The sequence below is a fragment of the Nelumbo nucifera genome, chromosome 1 (assembly GCF_055504915.1).
Source record: "Nelumbo nucifera cultivar China Antique chromosome 1, China Antique-T2T, whole genome shotgun sequence".
Lineage (NCBI taxonomy): Eukaryota > Viridiplantae > Streptophyta > Magnoliopsida > Proteales > Nelumbonaceae > Nelumbo > Nelumbo nucifera.
Window position 1 is genome coordinate 123993789 of NC_142649.1, and position 25582 is coordinate 124019370.

At 36.7% G+C, this 25582-nt stretch overlaps 2 protein-coding genes and 1 long non-coding RNA gene across 4 annotated transcripts; 2 read left to right on the forward strand and 1 right to left on the reverse strand.

Moving 5' to 3' along the window:
* Positions 1-225: 225 nt before the first annotated feature.
* Positions 226-11942, forward strand: LOC104609712 (ADP-ribosylation factor-like protein 8a). The gene is made up of 6 exons (XM_010276082.3): positions 226-698; positions 4421-4502; positions 4628-4660; positions 4773-4894; positions 11193-11354; positions 11515-11942. The coding sequence occupies exons 1-6, from the start codon at positions 661-663 to the stop codon at positions 11630-11632; spliced, it is 555 nt and encodes a 184-aa protein (XP_010274384.1). The 5' UTR covers positions 226-660; the 3' UTR covers positions 11633-11942.
* Positions 11943-13262: 1320 nt separating this feature from the next.
* On the forward strand, positions 13263-17338 carry LOC104609713 (small ribosomal subunit protein eS1-like). Its single transcript, XM_010276083.3, has 7 exons — positions 13263-13405; positions 13497-13544; positions 13653-13758; positions 15957-16094; positions 16181-16366; positions 16458-16658; positions 17018-17338. Exons 1-7 carry the CDS (start codon positions 13395-13397, stop codon positions 17111-17113), a joined length of 786 nt encoding a protein of 261 aa, XP_010274385.1. The 5' UTR covers positions 13263-13394; the 3' UTR covers positions 17114-17338.
* A 1313-nt stretch (positions 17339-18651) lies between these two features.
* LOC104609714 (uncharacterized) lies at positions 18652-23405 on the reverse strand. Of its 2 annotated transcripts, none has more exons than XR_016080084.1 (4): positions 23214-23405; positions 21699-21810; positions 21372-21424; positions 18652-19182 (listed from the first exon to the last, which is right to left on the reverse strand). It is a non-coding gene; the product is annotated as an uncharacterized LOC104609714 (long non-coding RNA). The 2 variants fall into 2 exon arrangements; XR_016080083.1 differs by having other exon boundaries at positions 18652-19131; positions 23214-23399.
* Positions 23406-25582: the final 2177 nt, after the last annotated feature.

The window sequence follows — 25582 nt, forward strand, 5'->3', positions numbered from 1 at the left end:
CATTCTCTGAGTTATCCACTCCTACCTTCCATTTTCGAGATCATCTTTCCTTTGAATCCAATATGCTTATCAAAAACAAATCTTACCATCTTTCAAAAATCAGATTGTATTTACCGTAAAAGGAAACGGGTTACTTTAGTAATTTGCCCAAACAAAGCCTTACGTTTTACTTGCTTACCGCATCTTTAATCTTTTTATTGCTTGTTTTCGGACGCTGAATTGATTCCAGTTCTGACAGAAGCGAAGCGCCCCTATCAATTAGGAGATGATGAGACAACAATGCCCCCACGAGGTTGTCACTTTATTACACAGGTGTACAGGCATATAATTGTCTTTTTCCATTTAACTTGATGAAGAAGCGGCGCCCCCAATTAAAAAAAAAAGAAAGGGGCGCTCGATTCGAATCACGCCCTAGTTTTTTTCCTTCGATTTTTTCTTTGTCTATCTAAATCTACGAATGCGGTTTCAGTAACCGGGAAGGAAGTTTTATTTTTTTGGTAGATAGCGGGGAAAGGAAGGTTGGGCAGGGCGGAAGGTCAATTTAAAAACAGAGTTTCATAGATCCTTCTGCTACATGTTTTATCCAGTCGAGAAACCCTAAATCGTTTTCAGTTCTCGTGTGGGCAAATTCGTATTCTCCAGTTCTCTGTATATTCTTCAATGGGTCTGTGGGAAGCTTTCCTCAATTGGCTGCGAAGGTAAATTAATGATAACGCCTTTTCTTTATTTTCCCAAAGCCTCTATCTCTATCTTCTTTTTCTCTTTTTGTCATTTAATCTAATGCATATGGTTCCGTGGAATTTGATTTCGGGATATTATCAAGGAATTCTGTCTTTGATTGTTTGACTAATTAGCTGACATTGTGTGCCTATGCTTCTCTTAGTTTTTTTTTTTTTTTTTCCCACCATTTTCGTTGAATCTCCAATGACATTGTGTGCCTATGCTTATTGCGTTTGCAGATAGAGAATTTTGCTCCAACTTGTTCAATGTTTAGCACGCAGAATGATTATGTAGGGTTTTGGGAGGGGTTTCCTTTTGGTGAAATACCAGGATTCAGTTCTACTGCAGTTCTTTCTTTTTATTTTGGAAAATTAACGTCTTCTAATTGAGTTATTGACTTGAAGATTGTAGAATTTCAGTTTGGAAGTAATGCTGCAATCAATATCGGAGTTCTAGTTAACTGTTTAATTAGATTTTTACCAGAAATCTATTGGTGAAAGAATGCTCAATCATGTCTTGTATTGTTGCATTGGACGACTGGCTACTTATTCTTATATAAAGGTGGTGGTGTTTCTTAATTGTTTCTAGTTTCTTCTAGTTCATTGTCCATACGGATCGCTGTAGATTTTGTATGTTTGTTCACAGATGTGGATAAGCTTTTGTATCTTGGACTTTAGAAGTATGAGTAAATACTGGAGGAAACTAAGAGTTATCAAATGACTAAGTGGAAATGCCAAAGATGACACATTTCTTGAATTACTTTTTACAATTCATTATGTTGATGCCATCATACCAACCGATGAAATTTGTATGTAGTGATTTGCCTAGCTTATCCTGTGTTCCAATTTTTAGTTTATGAGACTCTGATTCGTTTTAAATTTAAAAGATTTGGTTAGGTTCACCAGGTGTTTGATTGATGTGGCAATTTCCCAAGGCTAACCATGGTCTAATGGGGTGTGGATTTTGCATTTGCTTGGTGTTTTTGGTGACTGATTGACTACTAAGAAGTTAATCATATGATAGTTTTTCACTTGTATGGGAAAGATTATGCAAATATTTTTATTATATTGTGCACATACCAGTTTAGATTTTGATACCTCCTTAGTTTTTACATTTTTCTCTCGTTTAACCATACTATTCTCAAATTAAAGTGGTGAATTTTTTAGCAATATGTGTATGTCAAATATATTGAAAAATCTGTGTGAAGTTAGAAGATTGGATTTTATTGGTGTCTTCCCTCCTGGGTTGCTTTGTCATGTTTTGTTTTCTTTGTTTGGTCTATTTGATGTATGTATCCTGGCTGTCCTAGTTTTTCAGTTTGTTTGGTATTGCCTCCTTAAGAAGGCCTGACACTTCTAATTGTTTTCTGTTTTTTTATCAATAATGTTTTTAATTATTGTTAGCAATAAAACTGAACTGGAATAGTTATGTTCTTCAAACCCATAAAATAGTAAAGGCATATCTATGCTTTTGAAAATTAAAGTTGCCTAAGCTAGTGGCTGAGGCTGAGTGCACTAGCAATTAATGAGATTACCAAACATAACTCTGTATATAAGATGCAAGTGAAAGAATATTTCTTGAGAGGTTTAATTTCTTTTTTGGTAATAAAAGAAAATTCATTAAAGAGGAAAAAGAGAATACGGGAGAGAGGTGACAAGCTATCACCCAAGAACAGGGAACACTAACTTCACAACATCAAACACCATTGAAACAACAAAAAGAAACTCCTAACAAACAAGACAACTCCAACCTCTCCCACAAAGCATCGATCTCTAACAACCCCAATCTCTGACACCCGCCTGGCTCCAACAAAACAAAACAAAATCCACAGCTACTCCTCTTCCTCAAGCATTTCTTCCTCCCCATTAACAGTCTCATTCCAGATCTCTCCACTTTCCTCTACTACTTTCTTTCTCAAACTCTCCTCCTTCCTTCTTTGCTCAAACTTAATGGCTTTCCTAGCAAACGTTTCACCACCCAAAAAGACTAGACTAAGAGTTTTGCTTACTTCCAAAATTTTCTCGATCTCCAAGCATCCTTCCTTCTCCACATCCTCAACTGAGATCTTACCAACCATGTTCCCTGTATTTTCATCCCAATCCCCCTTTTTCTTCTTCTCTTGAGGCAAATACACCAAATTAGATTCTGAACTAAAAGAGTCAGGAGGCTCAACTCCATTTGAAACCTTTGAAGTCAACATTTTTGACTTCTCCCCCTTCTAAGATATTCCTCTTATAGTTTTTTGTTGGCCCTGCCCCAATCAAGCCACACTTCGGACGAGAGAAAATTTAGTGACGTGAACAACGTGCGGGTTACTTATTCATAAAAGAAATGTGTAAGTTACTTGAGCACTGATTCTTCTTAGGCCTCATCTCTTCACCAGCCACCTCATCTATTTCCTCTGCCTTCCTCCTATGCCCCAAATCAACACCTACCAGCACTTCTTCGAAAAAAGAAGAGAAATCCGATGACGACTTGTCCATAGGAAGAGTCCAAGTTTCTGCATCCTCGACTGCATTTTTCTTAGACACATCTCCACTTTCTGCAACTCTCGACTGACCATCTTTATCAAGCTAACTCCCCTTTGTCCCAGCCCTTCGCCCAAGCTCTACCCTTTCTATCTTGTCCCTCATCTGGACCAAACACTTGAGTTGCAACCAAGGCAGGACTCACCACTTTCTCTGTCGATGGCCACTGGAGGACGACCAATTGGAAATCCATTTCAATCAAAACTAGCATCTTCACATTTCTCGACACCCATCTCGATCTTCCACTTAACAGCTCCTTCATATTTGGTAATCACCCAAATCCAAAAACCTTCCCTTCCCCTGTGTCCCTTGAAACCAATTTGCCTACTTGTAATCCCAATCTTTCTATCCTTTGGATCGTTGAAGATGAAACGACTCCTATTATCTATTGGTAACTTGGATAACCGGGTTGCTTTTTTTAAATAATTTCTTGCTTGAAGCTCCACCCACTCTCATCCCCCAAGGTGACTCTTCAGGTTCAGGACTACTTGCAAGTGTCTCACTTCCCTTGTCCAAACCCTCCCTCTTATCCAGCTGATAGAGAACATGTTCCATCTTTCCCTTTTCCACTCCAATAGTGCCCACCATCAATAACTACGGTCCCACCCATAAACCAGAATTGAAATTCGAAGAGGCCTTACTCATTTCATAACTCTTCCTCTCCCCCCAAAATCTGCTGTCATCATGATCTGATGCACTGTTGTCAAAGCAAAAAACTTTGCCTGCAATTCCAAAAACAACCTCGTCTTCAAGCTCTGAGCCCCCCTTATCGAAATGACTGTTCATCTTCCCACTTGACTCAAGTGGCTCCTTAATCCTCCCACCTCCGAACTGAGTCTTGGGAGGTTTAATTTCTGGCAATCATTTACTATCGTTAAGCGTTTTAAATGTGCTTTCATTTAAGAATTGGAGTTCACCTCCTGGTTACTATCATAATATTCCTATTTTATAACAATCTTTTATTATCAATAATCATGTTAAGTGTTTTTTCTTTAATTTAAGAATTGGAGAACTCCTAGTTAGGATCATGATACTCCTAATTCTTAGAATTGATAAATGTTGAAGCCTACATAGAAGAAAAATTGAATTCATTAGGTCTAGATAGACTCTTGCCCTGGGGGAATCAGATGGACAAGAATTTGAATAACCTCTCTTTTTCTTCCCAATTGCAGCCTCTTTTTCAAGCAAGAAATGGAGTTATCTTTGATAGGGCTTCAGAATGCAGGAAAAACTTCCCTTGTGAATGTTATTGCAGTAAGTACATATTTACTTGAAGCATTACTTTTAGAATCCCCTCTCTTCTTCCTTTCTTTTCTCTTTTTAATTAATTTCCTTCTAGTGCTGGCTTCTAAGATATTCCCTTTTGATCTTTACTGTAGACTGGAGGGTACAGTGAAGACATGATTCCTACGGTGTGTGATGTCTTTCTTTTCTGTTTAGAATACGAGCTTGTAAAGTATCTTATTCCTTAATCTACCATGTTTTTGCAATTAATTTTGTTGTATGCACATATGTGGACTACAGGTTGGATTTAACATGAGGAAGGTAACTAAAGGGAATGTGACAATAAAGTTATGGGATCTTGGAGGCCAACCCAGGTTTCGCAGTATGTGGGAGAGATATTGTCGTGCAGTTTCTGCTATTGTGTATGCAACCAACCTGTTTTAACTTGTTTGTTTGTATAAGCTTGTCCCTTACAGCAACGTTTTAAAAAATGACCCAGAAACGGAACCGTTCTGGCCACCGGTTTCCAGGTCGACGGTCCAACCATCTGGTTTGAACTGATGGCCTGTTCTGACAAACAAATATAAAAAAGTAAAAAATAATTAAAAAATAAAAAAATGGTTAAAAACCGTTGAACGGGTCAATGGGTCAACGGTTCGACCATCCGGGTCAACGGGTTGTTGACTTTTTCAATGGTTTTTGGCCAAAAACTGGGTTTGGGGTAAAACGGAACCGGTTGCCTGGACGGTTCCCGGGCCGAATGGTCCGACCGTCTGGGTCAATGGCGGTTTGAAAACCTTGCTTTACAGTCATTTTATGAAGGCCTAATAACAGCCTTGCTTTTTCAGATATCCAAAGGCTAGATGTAGAACTTTGACATTTTACAATTTTAAGTGTTCCCTTTTTGACTTGTCATACAAATATTGGAAGAAGAAAGGGGAATCAGAAGAGAGCAATGGTGTAAAAGTAGAAAGAACATGTTTTACAATTTTAAGTGTTCCCTTTTTGACTTGTCATACAAATATTGGAAGAAGAAAGGGGAATCAGGAGAGAGCAATGGTGTAAAAGTAGAAAGAAGAAATACAAACATAAAATGATAAAATTTTCTAATATGTCTTCTTCATGATTGTTGATGCATTGTATGGTCAGCAAGTGACAAGATGCCCCAAGGAGGCTGGGTGGGGGATGCCTTGACAAAAAGTATTAAGGCAATTGCATTAATAACCAGTCTGTTCTTTAGGCTAAAAGGTGCCAAATTTGACCAAGTGGCCCCTTGATAGAAACATGTGTATGTGCTATTTTCGGGTTTGTAGGTGTAATCCACCATATCTTTTAACTATAAAATCACAATAGTGTATGCATGTACACTATTTAGTGTATTACATATGGCAATTTTTTTTTACACAATATCACTTATAATTTCTTGGTTTTTCCCGTATTTGTTATTATGTACTTATCGTTTTTTCCTTCCCAAAATCTTTTGTAAAGAAAGGGGCTAGTTCTTCTATTTTATTGTATTGGAAAAGGGAGGAGTTTGTCAACTCGCTTGCTCCTTCATTGTTCCTTCACTCTTAGGGTATTCATACCCTTTTCTTACAAGGTTGACATTGTTTGGTAATCTGCATGGCGTGCATGGGGTTTCAGTAGTAGGGGGTGTATACTTGGAATATTCTTCTCTTTGCACTTTTTGGAAAATTTGGAAGGAATGCAATAGTTGCATCTTTGAGAGAAAGTGCAATTCGAAAGAGCCTGTAATTGCTAAAATCATTAGCAGAAGATTATTTGGTTCTCTATTTGGTGGATCATAAGGGTTTCTGTAAATTGCCTCATTTTATTCGTTGATGGGACTAAATTACCTTTCGACATGTAGTTTCTCCTGTCTTTTGTATGGCTGACATCTATGCACTGATTCAACTATAATTGTGCATGTTTTATGTGAGTCTCTCCTTTTATTTTAGTCAATACATTAATTCTTACTTATCTGGTCAAAAGATAGAAAAATTGATAACTACTTCCAGTAAAATATAGCTAAGATGTAATGCTCAGAAAGCTATATGGTTCCTAGGGTTGGTTGTCTCACTGGCTAGGCTCATGTAGCCACATTTTCTTTCTTTCTTTCTTTTTTTTTTGATGACTAACTGTGAACTTTATTGAATTGAATTAATTAAAGAATATCATATACAATATGCCTGAGCATCCCAAGCAAGCATAGGCTGGTAAACAACCATTCCCTTTACAGGAGATACAACTTACAACTCAGCCCAAAATAAAATGTTCCCTACTAATCACTTGTTTGACCAATCCATTGGCCATAGCATTGCCTGATCTCTTTACCCAACAGAAGCTTGAGACCAGTTCCTGTGCTAGGTACCTGATTTCTTTCATGATGAATCTATATCTCCATAATCCTTGATTTTTATCCTTCAGCCATTCTATTACCACTTTTGGGTCTCCCTCTACCACCACATTTCCCATATTTATCAACTTCCCCACCTTTAAACCTTGAAAAACTGCTAGCATATCTATCTTTATTGAGTCTCCTTGGCCATCTTGTCTTGAAAACAATGCTAACATGACTCCCCCAATCCCTGGTGGGCCTGGATTACCAATATACCAGCCATCAAAGTTAAGCTTTATAACCTGATCTCTAGAAAGGTTCCATTGGACTGATATGATATTTCTTGCGGCTGAAAGGCCAGCTGCCAGCCATCTAATTCCAGTTTCTACTTATGCCCTCAATAGAGAAATTAACAAACAGGTGAGAAGTTTTCACCCAATGAGTCACTTTAATGGTGTTATTCTCTTATTCTCTATGATTCTCTCCTTACCCAGGGCATTCCCTTCAAATGTTCTTGCATTTCTTTCTTCCCAAATAATTGAAGCTCATGTACATTGCTGCATCATTTTTCTCCTTGGTAAAAGCTAGTCAGATTGAAAAAAACTTACCACATTCGTAGGGGGTCCTACCTACATCCAAAGAGTGAGCAGAACCCTTTGTGATTTGCCCATTCCAAAATATATATAACTAACAAACAGGGGATTAGTGAATGCAAAGTGGACTTCCTACTTGCTTTACACAAGGAGTCATGTGAGGAGAAATAGGCCAGTTGAATTAATTAGAATGTTTTCTAACTTTGTGATCATTGATTTGGTCTTGATTGAGGACTGTCTTGTCAAAAGTGGATTTAAAATTTCTATGTAAAGTTGATTTCATGAAAATTAGTAGAGAAAAAGAGGAGTTCATTGTTGTTGACAGTTTCAGAATAACTGGATACAGATTTGAACTTTTCTACTGCAGTGTTAGAATAGTTTCTTCATGGACCACCACCATGATAATAAAGAAATGAATGACAGAAGGGGAAATAATGAAATAAATATATTTGTGAACATGTTTTATAAAGTCTACTACAGGTTGGCTGCAAACAAACAGTGAAGTTTGGTAGGCACATTCTTTGCATGTACTTTAGAGTTTTGTAACCAAAACTGATTATCTAATAAAAGGAATTAGCCAATGAAAACCTATATGACTTAAAATCAGTAAGGTAGGTGTTAGTGTTTGTTTGATTGCATACATATTAATTTAAATAGATAAGTTAGATATATGTTGCTTCAGCTTGTAGTTATTTCAATCTAAATAAAGTATTGCTGTTTGATAATACTATAAATGAGAAGAAAATAGTACTTAGTACACATATATTAGTTTCTATAGCAACCTATCAAGGACTGCTATGAGATTATTGGTGGCCAGACTTATGTGATGCCTACTTTAAGGCATAGCATTTTTGATTGGGAAGCTGATAGATTGATGGCAATGATTGAAGAGGTCAGGCAGATCAAGATACAGACAAAGGGGAGAGTTTGTTCCATGGAAATGGATCTGGAAAGTTCATTACCCATCTAAAGCTATCTTCTTTATGTGGAGTACCAATCTGGGTACAATTCCAATAATTGATAGGTTTCTGGAAATGGGGATGAACCTTCCAATAATTGAAGGTGAGTCAACTAATTATATTTTGATGTACTGTCCGTTTGTGTATGGCATCTGGGTACATTTTATCCAGCTATTTAGAAGAAGTTGGGTGTTAACCAGAAACTTGGAAGATTTGATCACAACTGGGCAGCTTTGGATCTTAGTAGCAGAGGCAAGATCCTTTGGAATCGGACCCCCTTTTACATCTATTGGTCTCTTTGGAATAGCAGGATCTTTGGAACCTGCTATCTTCACAAAACAAACAACACAAACCCACTAGAAAACTGCAACACAGCCTCCAAATGATCAAATCAAATATATAAATGTAATCAAATACTGAGAGGATTGTCCCCTAACTAAAAATCAATTTTTTTTTCTGGGAAAACAACCAAAAATCAATTTCAGAATTGATATAATTACCACTTCCCTGTTCATGTCTAGTGAAAGGAAATGCATAATCTTTAGTTAGACCCTTTGATCCAAACTTCTTTAGACCTCCAAAGAAGGGGAGAGCAATTTGGAGAGCAACAAGAGCAGCTGTTTTGTGGTCAATATGGGAAGAAAGAAATAATAGGATCTTCCAGGGTTCTGAAAGATCTAAGGAGCAAACCATTGATTGCATATCTACCAAGGTCATTCATTGGCTTAAAGCATCTCATTTATTTAAAATTTATTCAGCTGATGATTTGTTTAGAGGTTGGTACACTGTGATAAAGGAGCAATGGACCCCTCCTGCACATCAATGGGCGAATCTGAACTTTGATGGGAGCTCCTTAGGCAACTCGGGTCCCTCGGGTGGGAGGAGCCTTCAGAGACAGGGAGGGCAGAATGGTTGCACTGTATTCTGGTCCGGTAGGTGATGGAGACTCTTTGAGAGCAGAGATTATGGCCTTGATGCAAGGTCTAAGGCTGGCTAAACAATGGGGCCTACACCAGATTGAGGTAGAAGGGGACTCTTAAGTCTAAACTGTTAATTGGGTGGTTGCAGTCACATAACTTGGGGGCTTGGGTACATCGACAATTCATGAGGGAAATAAACTGCTTAGCAAGGGAGGTTGGGGCACTGTTCAGGTGGACAAGGAGGTTAGTAAATGGACTAGCCGGCACCCTTGCAAAGCAAGGAAGTTTCAGGGAGAATTTCTTTTGGGTTGTTCTGTAAACAGAAAGCATTTTTCTAGGGGTAAAAACCCTTAACTGGGTGGTGACAGTGTATTCTCTTAATTTTTCTAATGAAAGTTACTGTTTCTGATAAAAATAGGAAATGCATAATCTTCTATTATTATTGGATTAGGGTGAAACATAAATAGAGAGTTAGTAATAACTTGTTCTAACCATATGGCCAATGTGAGACATAGCAGGTTAATGCCTAATGCAACAAAGCTCCTCTAAATACTTTTTCCTATCAGTGCATTGTTTTTTTTTTTTTTCCATTTTTAAGTTCCAAATATTTATGGACCTAAACAGTTGGAGAATAGAGACCAATAAAAGCAAAAAACTTAAGATCTGAATATCAGAGTCTCAGAGAAGAGAACTTATCAACAAACTATAGCCTTACTTGCTTATGTTTTAGCTTGTAGGCTGTAGACCAACTCCTAGTTACAGTTGTCTCAACATTTACTTGGAAAGTAGTATTGAAAAAAAGGAACAATTGGGGGCAAGTAGAAAGTTGAACAGACAACTCAAAAAAAAAAAAAAAAAAAAACTTTAACTGAGAGAGAATATGGAAAGGAATTATTTGAAGAAAGGTTGGTTGAAAAGATATTTGCCCATTCTAGGCTTCTATATCAGAACAAATGGATCTTAAGGGATAACCCTTGCTTTAAAAGAAGTTTACTTGCCTGTGCAGACTTTTAGACTTTTTCCTTTTTTTCTTCTTTTTTATTACTTGTCAACAAAAGAAAATTGTCAACCATATGCATGCATACACGTGTACATATGTATGTGTTGGTTTACTTAGATTTTTGTAGTTATATTCAAGGAGCCAATGGTGGAAATTGAGGTTTAGTTGCAATTAGAATTGATGCTCAAAACTCGACACAACAGGAGAGACATGGCACAACTCCCCTTGCCTATCCGAAGGCCCAAGGTTATGGCAGCAAGACACGTAGACATCTCTCTCTCTCTCTCTCTCTCTCATAAACAGAGATGAGAAAACATACCTTTTAGGTTATTGCCTAGTCCAAAATACTAAAGCATCACGTTATTTACCAAATTTTTTAAACAGCACATTGTATTCTTTTAGATGCGAGCATTGCATAGTTGATCAAATTTCTGCGTTCAGGATGTTGCTTTACATTTTTCATGGTTTCTTGCGTGAGATTCATGATATATACATCTTCAACTGTTGACAAAATTGCTATTATACCCTTATTTATTAATAGCTACTGTTTCTATCTTTTTTTTTTGTCAAAAAAATTTTAGGTCTAACTCTGTTAACTAACAACTATTTTCTTTTGGGATGGGAGTGAAAGAAGGGGGGAAGATAGGTGGATATTAGGAATCTAATCCACGTCTACTCCTTGGCAAAGATAAATTTTACCATTTGACCATATCCGCATTTAATTCATTCCTGATATGCACATATATGTCCACACATGTTCAGGAAAAATCTGGGTCTGAATAAGAAGTCTAAAGTGATGATTCATTGTTCCATTTATTAATTGGATTACTCCATTAGAGTGCCTCACTACCATATACTTACAAAACTTTGGATTAAACTCTATGTACTGATATTCTCTGACTTGTTGCAGTTACGTTGTTGATGCTGCTGATCAAGATAACCTGTCGATCTCACAAAGTGAACTTCATGACCTGTTAAGCAAACCGTCATTGAATGGCATTCCATTACTGGTACTAGGAAATAAGATTGACAAGCCAGAAGCGCTCTCCAAAGAGGCATTGACAGATCAGATGTAAGTGGCAATGGGTTCATGTAAATTTCCCTGGTATTTAGCCTTAGAAGATCATTTAGTATGTGGAGTTCAAAAAAGGCAATGGGTTTCATCAGACAATTTCTGGTTTTAAAGTAAAATATGATTACTGGTACTGAGGATGGGATTGTGTGCCATGCAGGGGGCTGAGATCTATGACGGACAGAGAAGTATGCTGCTTCATGATTTCATGCAAGAACTCAACTAACATTGATTCCGTCATTGATTGGCTTGTAAAGCACTCCAAATTGAAGAACTGAGAAGATAAGCGTGTTTGCACTTTCGGTGGTTGGTTGGTGGCATTGTTTCTTCTTGTCTAACTGGATTTTCCGATTGTTTGACCATTGTCTTCTCTATGCAATATGTTAGAGAGTGTTCCCCTTCTGATTGGGAGGATACTGTTGGGGGATTGTGTGATAATTTGTTGTATCCTCTTATCTACTCTGTTGTGAGCATGGTGTCAATTGGATTTTATGTAATTATACCTCATCTGGGTGTGAAGGCTGAATTTGGAATGAATCTATAGTTGGGGATTGATTACTGTTGTTCACTTCCCAATTGTTGTAATAATCTTAGAAGTCCCCCAAACGGCCAAACGGAGTGTCGCGTCGTGACTGTAGTCAGTATTTATTTGATCACGATCAATTTGGACTTTGGACCGCTGAGTAGTCGTCGACCAAAAGCTTGCAGTTGCAGAGGCCCGCACCGGCAGAGACAGTGTCTGTTTTGACCACGTGCTGGTCACACCCATTTATAAATTAGCCTCGTCGTCATTTGAGGATTTTGACTCTTGACTTGTTGAGTGTTGACTCTTGCCTCTCGACTCTCGTCAATTGATGACGTGTTAATTGCTATAGAGAGGCAGGTGGCCAGATGTGCATGACCCAGCAACCCCACAGCACAGGCCCATAATACCAATTACCAACGAAATGATCTCTCTCTCTCTCCCTCTATATATATATATATATTCCCAATCCCCTTCCTCTGGTCTACAATCTACATGGAGATGTTCCGAGATCTGATGGGATTGTTGACCTAGCGGGTCGCAATTCAATATTGAATGCAATGGAATGGAGCATCATATGGGTCATGCCCCAACCCAACCGCCATAGATTTTCTTTGATAGCATTGTTCGTCCCGTTTAACGCTTAGGTCATTCTTTCTGAAGGCTCAGTTTGGAAGGAGTACGAATATAAATATGTACAGTGCAAATTTATACAAAATAGTATAAAATACAAGATTTTGCGCTCTACATATTTGTATTTGTACTCCTTCCAAATGGAGCGGAATGTGCAAAGCCAATCATCGATAAAAATTGGATTCACCACCATAAATATGTACGCCTCGAAACACCAAAATATGATCAAAGAGTTCATATAAAAAACGCCCTTCCGTATAATGTCTTTGTTCCTATGCACATGATAACTCGCCAGATTACGCTTTCTTCTTATTCTTCAGTTGAGTCATATTAATATAGGATGGGGATTGGCCTTCGCCCAAGCGTCGTAAGTAAAAAAAAAAAAAAAAGAAAAAGAAATAGATGTTTCAAACTTTCAACCTCTTGAATCTTATTTGATTTTCCAGTAAATCCACTGCATGGTAGATGCCTTGGTGGTCCAGATTCGTATTATGATTATATCCTATTCAGGAAGAAGAAAATGGTTTAGAATAATGTGTTTTAATGGTTATTCATGTCTCCCTACCAAAAAAAAAAGGATCATAAGCAATTCAAGCCCAAACTAGCCCAAGCCCCAAGGTGAGTGTGTAATCATTGATCAGGCTTCGGGGCCAAGTTTGGGTTCGTAATGGACCTGAGCAAGCTCAAGCCCAAAGTGAGTAAGTAATGATCATTGATTAGGCTTCGGCCCGCGCTCAAGGTCATTTTTGATTAGGGCTACTGGCTACAGAGAGATAAAAAGGAATGTATTAGCTTTCTCGTCTTCTCTCGGCCTTCTTTTTTTGCTTTCAATCCCTTCCAAGGTTCTCTTACTCGTCTGAGCCGGAGCTTCAACAGCATCGACAATGGCCGTCGGGTTAGTGTCGTTCATCTTTTCATATTTCTGATTTCTTAGTCTGTTGGATGGCTTCCAGGAACTTAGTGTTGTTTAATTTATTGATTTTCAGGAAGAACAAGAGGATTTCCAAGGGGAAGAAGGGTGGGAAGAAGAAGGCGTAAGTTAGCGTTAGATTTCTGCAATATTTCTCTTGGATCTCTTAGTGTACATAATTTTGATTTATGTTGCTGTTTTCTTCGTTTTGGTTGTTAATGGTGATATACAGAGTCGACCCCTTCGCGAAGAAGGATTGGTATGATATCAAGGTCCCATCGATCTTCAGCGTGCGGACCATTGGAAAAACTCTAGTCACAAGGACACAGGGTACCAAGGTCAGCGTTTTCTCATTAGTTTACATTTTATTGAATCTGAAAGATGGATTATTTTTGAGGTAGATTTTTTTTTTCTTTTGCTCCGTTAAAATCTGATACGAAATTCTCAAATTGCAATGAATACCATTATGGTGAGGAAGAGTTCACTTTCTTCTCTATTTTCATTATTTCCTTTGTTTCTTTCATAATTTTCATAAATAATTTTCCGTTGGGCTTTCTCGACTTAGTTCATTCTGTCGATGGAGCTAAAAGTTTTAATGAAATGTCAGCGAATTTCCATCCGTTACTTTTTCTAGATGGCACTCAGTTGTTCCTTCTCGATTGGGAGTTCACGAAGTGATGGTTTACGGTTGTTAACATTTGTGATCCCTGAATTGTGCATAAACATGGTTAATTAAATGGAATTGTCGGTTTGTTATTAGTTAGGTATCAGCCTCTACTTGCAATTTTCCAGTTCAAATGACATGTGCAGTTGAAGTATGCTTCCATATTGTACATGAAAAATGGTTTTTATTGGGTTAAGGTTCATAGGAGTTGGGAGGTGAGTATTTCCTAATGATGAGTATCACTCTTAGGTGCTAAACATGTTGAATTTAAAATGGGAAGCTAAAACGTGTCAATTGCCTACTATGGATAAAGAACTGTTTAGTGACCATTGCTAGGAGAAGTGAAGAGAAAGAGGGAGGTCTAAGAAGCTTGATGTGGTGTCTCTTAAGTTCAGAATAACACCCCTGAGTTTTAATCCCTCCCAGAGATATATCTTTCCTTGAAGCAGTTCTATCTTTGGTCAATCACATTATTTAATCCTCACTTTCTCCACTCTCTCACTGACGCTCTGAGACCCCTCCCCCTTTTCCTAGTGTTCTCTCATCCATCTTATTACAAGACATTCTTTGAAAGGTAAGAACTACAATTAAAAGTACAAAAGTAATCATTTTATATTCAGGTTACAAATTTAAGACCTTGGCTTGAACTTGTTTGGGCTTGCTTCAACTCTCAAAGGGGCTTGGTATAAAGGCAGCTTGTGGAATTAAGAATGCAACATGTTTAACATCACATTAACGACTTGAAGTAATGCATTTGAGGAAAACCAAAGTTATTGAAAGTTTCTCATGCTTGAATTGTTATTTACTTACATATGTCCAATACACTATGTTTTTGTATATTAATTTGAGCCAATAGGCTCTCTAAAGCATTTAATTTCTTTTAAAATTGAGGTTTATATTTTTTAGTCAATATTGTTTTTAATATTATTTTTTTACTATTTTTGATTTCTTTAAAATTTTGAGCCTTGATTCAAAAGGCATGCACCTTGCCTTTTGCCTGATGTGCAAAAAACCCCTTGTGCCTTGTGCTTTTAAAACATTGGATATGATCACATGAAAGGTGCACTGCATGTTATATTCATGGCTGATGGTTCACAAACAATTTAAGAGAATTTAAATTCCTGTTTTTTAATGCTGAAAACATATTTGTGAATTGTGACTATTTTATACCATTAAAGAACCTTGTTGTACATGGGTAGTGATATATTTGCCTTGATACTTTACATTGATATAATGCTTTACTTTTTGATAAAAAATTAAGTCATGGTTCAAATTTCTACCTGCGCTAGGTCTGTTTTTTCCAACATCAGCCTTTGAGTATTTTGTGCTGAATCCAGTGTGAAAAGTTGGATTGAGAACCTTAAGTACAGGATTGATTGATGCCTTGAATATGCTGTTGAGAAATGGATGGGGTTTGTGGGTGGGAAAGGATAGGCATTTGATGTTATGCCCATGGTTTGACTAAAATGTTTTGGACCATTGGTGGATGAGGGATAAAGGGACACTGGATGGCTCAATTTCTATTATTTGCTTACTTGGCAGTTTCTAAGGCATCATTTGGGAAGGGTGCAAATACAAATATGCAAGGTCCATGAAAGTTAGAAAGTATCCAATCATTCAGCACTCTTCCCAACATCTCTCAGTGATTAGGGAAGAGTGCAAATACAAATATGCAAGGAGTCTAATTGATTACCTTATCAACAACATCTACTCAGTGATTTGCATTTTTGAGGGTTTCTCTCATACGCTCAAATTGTTTCTGTTTCAGTTACCATGGGGTAGTTCCTGGAGATATTGTTCCTTGGTTTCCCTATTGATACATTTTTTCTCATGTTGTTCTGGTTGATTTTATTTCTTTTGGTACCTTTACAGATTGCATCTGAGGGCCTTAAGCACAGAGTCTTTGAGGTTTGCCTCGCTGATCTCCAAAATGATGATGACCAGTCATACAGAAAGATCCGTCTCCGTGCAGAGGATGTACAAGGAAGGAATGTTCTGACAAACTTTTGGGTATGAATGGAGAGTATCTTTTTTTCCGCTTTAGTCATTTTTTCCTCTATGTTCTCAAATAATTTCTTCTTTTCCATATCTTCAAGGGCATGGATTTCACCACCGACAAGCTTAGATCACTTGTGCGCAAGTGGCAGACACTGATAGAAGCCCATGTTGATGTCAAGACTACAGACAACTACACTCTTAGGATGTTCTGTATTGGTTTCACAAGGAGACGCCCTAATCAGGTCAAGCGTACTTGCTATGCCCAGTCTAGCCAGATCAGGCAGGTATGACGTGGTTAATCTTGTCTCACTTAAATTTTGCTGTGTTAAATTTCTATTGCATTTGAAATCTATTGCATTTTGTTCTATTATTCAGATTCGCCGGAAAATGAGAGAGATAATGGTGAATCAAGCTACATCTTGTGACCTGAAGGAGCTGGTTCAGAAATTTATTCCTGAAGTCATTGGGAAAGAGATAGAGAAGGCAACCTCAAGCATATATCCACTTCAGAATGTTTTCATCCGCAAAGTAAAAATCTTGAAGGCCCCCAAGTTTGATCTTGGGAAGCTGATGGAGGTATGTTTTTGATATGGTAATTTTAGAAAGTCAAGTTCATATCCATAGAGGACCTGCTTGGCTTTTGTTTATTTTTGGTTATTTCCTTATTGCCATTTCTGTAACTTAAAAAATACTGCTATTTTGAGGCAAAATTTTCTGATCTCCTGGTTATAAGAGACCTAGAGCCAAATCCTGCCTTCATTATGGCTGGGAGAAGGGCCACACCCCTTTGTGTAGCTCAATTGCCTAACTAAAAAGCCATCGATGCTTTAATTTTCCCCAAATTTGTCTTTTTTTTGGGTATATTTGTGAACAAGGGTGACGGCATTCATACTTTCACATCTTGAATTGGTTGGGGTGCTTGATTTTTCTTGCAGGTTCATGGTGATTACTCTGAAGATATTGGTGTTAAGGTGGATAGACCTGCAGAAGATGCTCCCGTGGAAGGGGAAACAGAAGTTATTGGGGCTTGAAAACGAGGTTTTGTTTTATCGTCAAATTTTTGTTTATGGAATTGCAAGTAATCATTAAACTACAGTTGCACTGGTTATTTGTCGACAGCTTTTATGCATGGACCCATCAATTTTGGTAGTAGAGTCTTAGAGATAATAGTTATCCTGGCATATCCTTTTTATTCTTATTATCCATTTCTTTAAACCAATAAGTTTTGAATCTTGGAGGTTTTGTTTGATTTCTTATTTATTAGTCCTAGTATCAAGGGTTATGCACATGTGCAAGGCTCAGTTTAGAAAGAGTACAAATACAAATTTGCAGAGTGCAAAACCTTGTATTTTATATTATTTTATATATATTTGCACTGTACATATATTTGTTACTCCTTCCAAATACATTCAAAATAATACAAATACAAGATTTTGCACTCTACATATTTGTATTTGTACTCTTTCCAAACTAAGCCTAAAGGGTAAAGATACAAGTTAGATCTTATAGGCAGTTTTTGGAAAATGGTGTTTCTTTCCCGTTTAAATTCCATGTAGGTGATTTGACTCTACGATACAAGTGACCCAAGGCGATCTCCTTTATCAAAATCTTTGCCCAACTCTGTTATTATTCCGTTCTCATTTCTCTTTGGCATGCATTTGAAACAATTATGAATTATGCATGCAGCAGTACTACTGTCCACTTTCATTCCTCGCTAAAATGGTGTAAAACGCTCACCATAACTATGAGAAAAGCCAGTCACTATAGTAAAACACTCGCTCATGCCTAATTTCAAGTCGGCGAAATGAAAAGCAGTGTAAGACCATTTTATTGTTAATGGAGACAGGATGTGCAGGTTAAATTGCGTAAATTGTTTGATGTCTACACATGGTGGGTGATATATGTGGTGGTTGAAGCCACTGTCCTTGTCAGAATCCTCCAAGGAATCAAGTATGTTAGAAGACCTTTTGTATTGTGGTTAGCCGAGCGGTTGTTAAGAGGCTACTCACAAGCCCGGAAGCCATTAGAATGCCTTGTTATTAATGTCAAAACGACAATTATTTCGCGACAGGCTGCTATATATACTGCCATACAATAATTTTGTGACTATTCCTTTCGGCTATGTTTGATTTGATGGAGAAAAAGTTAAATAGTTAAACAACAGTGGAATATACATTCTGGCAAGGTTTGAAATTTTGATACGTATTGGACTGTATTGGCCGATATATATTGAATCGGGTCTTCCCGCTATATCCCTACAGGTGTAGGTTCAGGGTTTAACCCAATTCAGGGGTAGACATGCCCTAAATCGATCCATCTGAGATAGGTTAAAAAAACTAAAAAAAAAAGAAATCAACTTCGATACGGCTGATGCACCCGTATTGATATTTTGAACCTTGCATGCAGGATCTCCAAGAATGATCATCCTTTTCCAATTTAATGTCAATTGCCGAAAAAATGTCATGAATTGCACATCATCACCATTTCATGGTATTTATGGATCTGCAGCATATTTAGTAGATGAACATAATTGCCAAGATCCGGTTACAAGCTATTTGAGAAACTAAACTTTGACCAAACTCCGAGATTTAAATCAACTATATTCTAAAATGAGTCAAAGATCATTGGATGACCAGAAACACATTTGGGGGAGACCAGATATGCTCCTCACACGCGCCTCACACGCACATCCCATCATACATTGGGAACATCTCCCGTGCTTCTTAGTTATTATTCACAGAAGATGTTCTCAATGGACGGTGGTGGTGACTGTGAGGCGCTCATTTGTGAGGAGCAGATCCCATCACCATTTGGGAACCTGGCGTCAGTAAAGCACCAGAAAATAAAAATCTACAACTTCAACTTTATATTCCACAGTCCTCAGAAGGCAAAGAGATTACATAACAAGCCCTTGGCATCTGACATGGGCTTAAAGTGCCTAGAAATACTTACAGTGGGAGGACACAAAATAGAAAAGAGAGATTTACAGTGGGTTACAATTTATTTGCCGCGAGGAACATTTGCTTTAGACATCTTCAAATGGGTGCTCCTTCAAACAAAATAAAACAGCTCACGCTATATTTGAATGATTTAATAAATTCTGCAGTGAGTGAATGCGAAAAACAAAGTGAAATTTTTAGATATAACAGAAGAAAATAAATGAAGTTTTAGTAAATTCCTTATCTAATACCCAAGAAGCTTATTGTAAACAGCTTATACTTAAGAGCCAAAAAGAAAAAAGACAATTTTTCAGTTAAATACTTTACACATACCGAAAATCAAGGCAAGAAAGACGGTTTAACAAAAGAAGATTCATATGGTGATGCATATATGACATAGCCTTTAAATACCAAGAGAAAGTACTACCGTGAAAATAAGAATGGGAAAACTATAGCAGTCTACAAATTCTGGACAGATGTTGCATGCACAATGCAAGTGAAGCAACGATGAATCACTTGACTCTTTTGTTCTCGTTCACTTCACACTTCACTGCTTCGGAATCCTTTTGCCCATTTTTCAAGGTTCATTAGACTTCCTTTCCTTGGAATTGTGTTGGGAGGCTATCTAGGTAAGGTCTCAGAAGTGTTAGGCTATGGTTTCCTTTGCCACTCGCAAGAATATCTGGGACATAGTTGTCAAGGTCTCCTAGGTGACAAGGATCCTTGGTTTGGGGAAATAGTCTGAATAGATGAAAGGTGCCTGTCTAGGTAACTCGTTGCTCACCTATGAAAAATTGATACCTTGTGACATTACATATGCTTTGTTTCAGGGTTTTACTCATCATCATCATCATCCAAGCCTTATCTTGTTTCATCATTCTGTTCTGTTTAAAGCCATATCATTGTAAATTATGAGCACTTAAAAATCGTTTTCTTCCTACTTCAACCCATGTCCTTTTTGGTCTACCCTAGCCCTTCTCGCCCCTTCAACTTGGAACAGATTGTTGCTTCTTCATACAGGTGCTGTCAATAATCTTCTGTGCATATGACCAAACCATCTTAGTCTATTTTCTCTCATTTTATCACCTATTGGAGCTATTCCTAGGTTCCTATGAATGTCTTCACTTCTGATCCTATCCTTTTTAGTTTTTCTGCTCATTCATCTCAACATACATATTTCTACCACACTCATTTTCTGGATATTTTTTTGACTGCCCAACATTTTTACTCCATACAACATAGCTGACCTTACAAGTGCTTTCATCGGATTTTCCTTTTAATCCAAGTGGTATTGGCCCATCACATAGAACTCCAGTTACATTCTTCTCCTCCTCAATCTCTCTCTTGTTATTAACTATTGAACCCAACTACAGGACAAGGTTGCATTGAATTATTTCTTGGTCTCCAATCCTAAGTGTGCCTTCATTTGTTCTCCTATTATTATTATTATTATTATTATTATTATTATTATTATTATTATTTGATCAACATTGTTCTCCTATTATTATTAAATTTTCATATCATATATTCTGTTTTACTCCTACTTATTTAAAACCTCTAATTTATAAGGCATTTGTCCATAAAAGAAAAAAAGAATGATGAAAGATGTTTCTTCTTTTTTCTACAACTATTCTCTTGCTAAAATTAAATTTCTCTTTTTTGTTTCTTTTTCTAAAATTTTAAAAGTATAAAATTGTGTCCTTTAGTTGCTAGTACAATTTAGACATGCAATTACTCTATTTTTTGCTTCATGGGGCTACACAATGGGGGTAGCCCATGCCCCTCCCTCAACCCCCAACCCTGGTGGCAGCAGGATTTGATCCCAGGTCTCTACTCCAATGAGTCAGAGAACCTACCAACTGAGCCACCAACAGTTGGTACATGCAATTACTCTATTAAATACTTATTTTATTACAGTGTTGTTTAGAAATATTGATGGTTTGCATTGTTTTGAGAGGAAAATTAATATTATTAGTATAGAGATTGCCATTTTTTCAACTTATATGCATGCTAATTGGTATACAAAACTAGGGAATTGGTTTTCTCTTTGTAAAATGCTGTTACCTAAGTGATTCCTAGGTGGGCACCTAGGTGCTCCACTGTAACCTGGATACATATCATATAATTATTATGTTATATAAAGTTATAAACATTAAAAGGAGCTTGTAAAGGGTATTTTTTGTTTGTGAAACCATATGTTTAAAATAAGAATAGGAAGTAATCTGTGCATGGGAGACCGTTTACTGCACCAGTAATCAATTGCAAGTTGATGGGTCTACATCAAATAATACTGAAATTTTAAATAAATAAAATAGTTATTAAAACTCCAGTTGAATTTCAACAAACTTACAATAAACAGTTACAATTGGACAGCCAAAAGTCTAAGCATCATCCCATCTGCCACTGCATCCAGAAAACAGAACACAAGTGTTCAAACTCATTTATCCTAATCATGATCATGCAACAGCCTCTTTACTAATTGAGTATAAGAGAAGACTCCTATTCATTGGGTTGATGTAATGGAAATTGAAGAAGAGTAAATAACATCATCTCCCGATCCAATGACTGGACCCCTTCTATTATTGTTGAATAAGATTAGAACAGAGCACTGTATCTCTATCTTATTCTTATGCTCATATTAGACTAAGTGAAGGAAATGGTACATTCAATGGTATACCTTAAGAACTGGTTCCCCTCTGTTGGAGGTGGTAGATTTCTTTGCATTTCCTTCTGCTAATTTCTGTTTACGTGCAGCTCTTCCTGCAGCAGATTTCTCAAATTGCTCTTGCCTGCAGTTTGCATCACACTATAAGTGCTTAAGAAATAGAACAATATTATTATTACATTCCTTGAGGTCTCTCTTAATATTATTCTGGATAGATTGTTAAAGCTGTGAAGAAGATAGGCACAAATTAGAAGGGTGTTCTGAGATAGTGGTTAAGATGATGCTGACAAGCACATGATTATGTCAATATGGCCATGGAATTTGGGAATTAGGATAATATCAATCCCGATATTATATATACATAGCTTACTTATAAGCAACTTTGAGAACAAAACTGGACCTCCCACTGATGATAGGATAATAGTAAAATGTGTGCATACTCTATTAGCAAAATTTGCAACCAAGACCCCTAGATTCATTAGGCTTTATATCCAACAACAGTGGACCAAGTGTATTGAATAGGTTGTATAAGTAATCATCATTGACTACAGACTTTCTCTAGCAGTATATTCTTCTTATTTTCATCTGCAATCAAAAGGAACATGATTATAGAAAGAAAAGATGATTAGACCATAGGGTTCAATCCCTGGTCCAATATATCTCATTGGTGAGATCTGCAAAATGTAGGTTCTTAACTACATCGCATGTTCAAGTCTATGGAGAAGGCCGGACGGATCTCTTATAAATTTTACGCTGATCCAACACTTATTCCGTACTTGCCATAACATTGAAAGATGAGGAAAATTCTACATATTCGAAAAATGGAACAAATTTAATGTACTTTTTCTACTATGTCTTAGCAACTAGAGAAACTCATTATTCTAGTAAACTGAAATTAAACTTACCACCAAAAATTTTATTAGGCTGCGTTTGGATTGCAGAAAAATATTTTGGTAGGCAAAATATTATTTACAGAAACGTTATGTTTATTAAATTTTCTAACGTTGGGTTGCAACTTGGGAAAGACTTGAGAGACAATTGCAACTTGGAAAAGGAACTTGGGAGATGGGATTATGGGTCGAACTACTAGATTTTACGTTTATGTGGAGGAGGAAGACTTCCATTAAGTCAGAAGTTTTATTGGATATGAGGGATTTAAGGAGACAGTTGGTTATACAGTAGAGCTCTTAAAAGTAAGGCTAAGATCTCGTCCAAAAAAAAAAAAAAAAAATCTAATATTAAAGTTCAATTGTTTAATTTCCCTTCGTGAAGGCAACGTGATTTTGGCGAAGATTCGGAGAGATGAGTCAGACAGGAGAAATCTCCCCAAACGCCAACATACACAATTGGATAAGGCCACAAGGGATCTCAAATAATCTCTGTTTCAATAAGTTCAGAACTCGGAGCCGCGAGAAACAATAATTGCATGTTAAAGGGAGATGGAAATGAAACAATAGGAAGAGGGAAACCTAATTGACATACTACTGCGGGATTTAGTTCGCAAGAAAAAAGAAAAAAAAAAATTACCTTCGCATTGCGGCTTCGGCTGCTTTGGCTCGAGCTTCTTGAGAGGCCAAGTGATCTTCTTCCTGTTTTCTCCGTTTATTCTCTTCAGACACCCCGAAGCAAGCAAAGCAACGACTCATCTCCTTCCCTCTGACTCTGTCTCTTCAGCATTTACACATGTTACGCTGCTTTCTCTACTACCATATTATTATGATGCAGTCAATGATGATGTAAAAACAAAATAATAATAATAATAATAATATGCTTTCTCCATTACCATATAAGGCTCATTTTTGTTTTATTTTTCCGGATTTTTATGATGCCGGAAAGACATGATACAGGAAAAAATTATAATCAATCAAACAAACAATGAAAATCATAGTCAAAAACAGATATGCACCAGCACATAGCACTTCTTGTTGAAGATATCACAGTCAAAAACAGTACATGCAGCTGTATTAATTCTCCAGAATTCATTTTAATTATGTGCAACAATGAAAATCAAGTATTCTTAACTCTAAACTTCGGTTTAACTTGAATCAATGTAATGTCAAAACTCAAAAGCAATGCCAAATTATATTTAAAATTTCAGAATCAATCACTTGTTTCACTTCCACAATTCCCCTAGTGCAACGAAGAACACTTCCATTGTCTTGCCAGGAAGCTCAACTTCATAAACAAATGGACATTTAATCCCTCTCTCTTTCTCAAATCCAAAACATTGTGATATCCACTAAAATAAAGAAAAGCAAACACCCAACAAGTCTACCAAAAGAGAGAGCTAACACATGTCACATGATAAACCAATGCTTCATAGCCAAATCTGAAATTTGTAATACAAAGACCTGAAATGTTCAAAATAAACAAACACCATAATACTTCCAAAAACATTGTAATCCTCTAAAATAAGAGTTTTATTACCAAAACTTGATATTTGTTAATGGTAAAAACCATACCCCTAAACATTGGTCTCCAATTGAATATTCACAATATCTACAAAAAATATAATCAGTGGTGGACCCATGCAAATTTGAATATTATAAATATTAAATTAATAAAAAAAAGAAATAAATCATTTACCTTTCTCAAGTACATCAAGTTCATCCACACTCTCTTCATAATTGGGTAAACGAGAATTTCAAAACCAATCTTGAGCACAAATGAGAGCCTCAGAGTCAAATAACTCCTAAATTGATCAAGAACACTCCCTTCCATGCTAAATGCCGAATCAAAAGCAACAATAGAAATGGAAATTACCAACAAATCACATGTTATTTGTGAAAGTGTTGGAAATCTAGGAGCATTAATCTTCCACCAATCTAAAAGATCAAAAGAATCAATATCCTCCTCTTCACTTTCAACCAAATATGCATCCAACTCTCATTTGCTATCCTCACTATCCTTTTGTAAACTTGAGCCTCTTGTAACAATCTTGTATTCTCACCTTTTGTAATGGTTCTCTATCATCCACCACACTTGAACATTGAGCTTTATCACATAATTGCTTGTTTGTAGTTGAATTGCCAATTTTGTACTCATTAAACAAAGTGTAATGCACATCTTTCACCTTCTTACAAATTGCTAAATCCATAAGACCTTCATACATTTCTTTAATCACAAACCCCACATACTCCATTTTGTACCATGGATTTAGCACAACTGAGAGAAATATCATAATACTCATCTTTTCTAAATTTCCCCAATACTTGTCAAATTTATCTTTCATTTTATAAGCTAACATACTAAATCAAAATCATCACTCCTACAACATTCTTGCAACAGGTTGTTAAGGTTAGAAATTTCATAAAGAAAACCATTACAAGTCACATATCTTGAGCCAGAAACATGCAATGTCAGATTATAGAAGATTTTAAAAAATGTCAATCTTCTTACATTATCACAATCTTCATCATTAGGTTTCCGTTTTCCCTCCCTCTCCCTAAGTTCACTTTTATAATTGGAGTTTTTCTCTTCAAACCTTTCAAGTGCCTTCTGAAACTTTTGGGCAAGCTCTAACATCATGTATGTTGAGTTCCATTTAGTGGAGATGTCAAGACAGAACAGCTTCTTATTTTGTATCTTCTCCTCAACACAAGTTTTGAATTTTTGCATCTTAGATGGAGATTGCCTCACATATATAACTGCATGCCTTACACTCACAGCCGAATCATTCAATTCTTTCAAGCCATCTTAGACAACTAAGTTAATAATATGAGCAATACATCTCATATAAAGAAAATTTTCATTCAATACATTACCTCCCAATTGTTAATTTTCTTCTTTAATAAGCAATAACTTGATCATTAGAACATGTATTGTCCACGGTAATTGTAAAAACCCTCTCAATGCCCCAATCAAGGAGGGACTTCTCAATTTCTTTACCAATCATC

Excerpts from the sequence above, each read along its gene's own strand:
- LOC104609712 (XM_010276082.3), top strand. The coding sequence starts at position 661 with ATGGGTCTGTGGGAAGCTTTCCTCAATTGGCTGCGAAG. Across the intron at positions 699-4,420 it reads TTCCTCAATTGGCTGCGAAG|CCTCTTTTTCAAGCAAGAAA; the intron begins GTAAATTAATGA and ends TCCCAATTGCAG. Across the intron at positions 4,503-4,627 it reads CCCTTGTGAATGTTATTGCA|ACTGGAGGGTACAGTGAAGA; the intron begins GTAAGTACATAT and ends TCTTTACTGTAG.
- LOC104609713 (XM_010276083.3), top strand. Across the intron at positions 13,759-15,956 it reads CAAGGACACAGGGTACCAAG|ATTGCATCTGAGGGCCTTAA; the intron begins GTCAGCGTTTTC and ends GTACCTTTACAG. Across the intron at positions 16,095-16,180 it reads ATGTTCTGACAAACTTTTGG|GGCATGGATTTCACCACCGA; the intron begins GTATGAATGGAG and ends CATATCTTCAAG.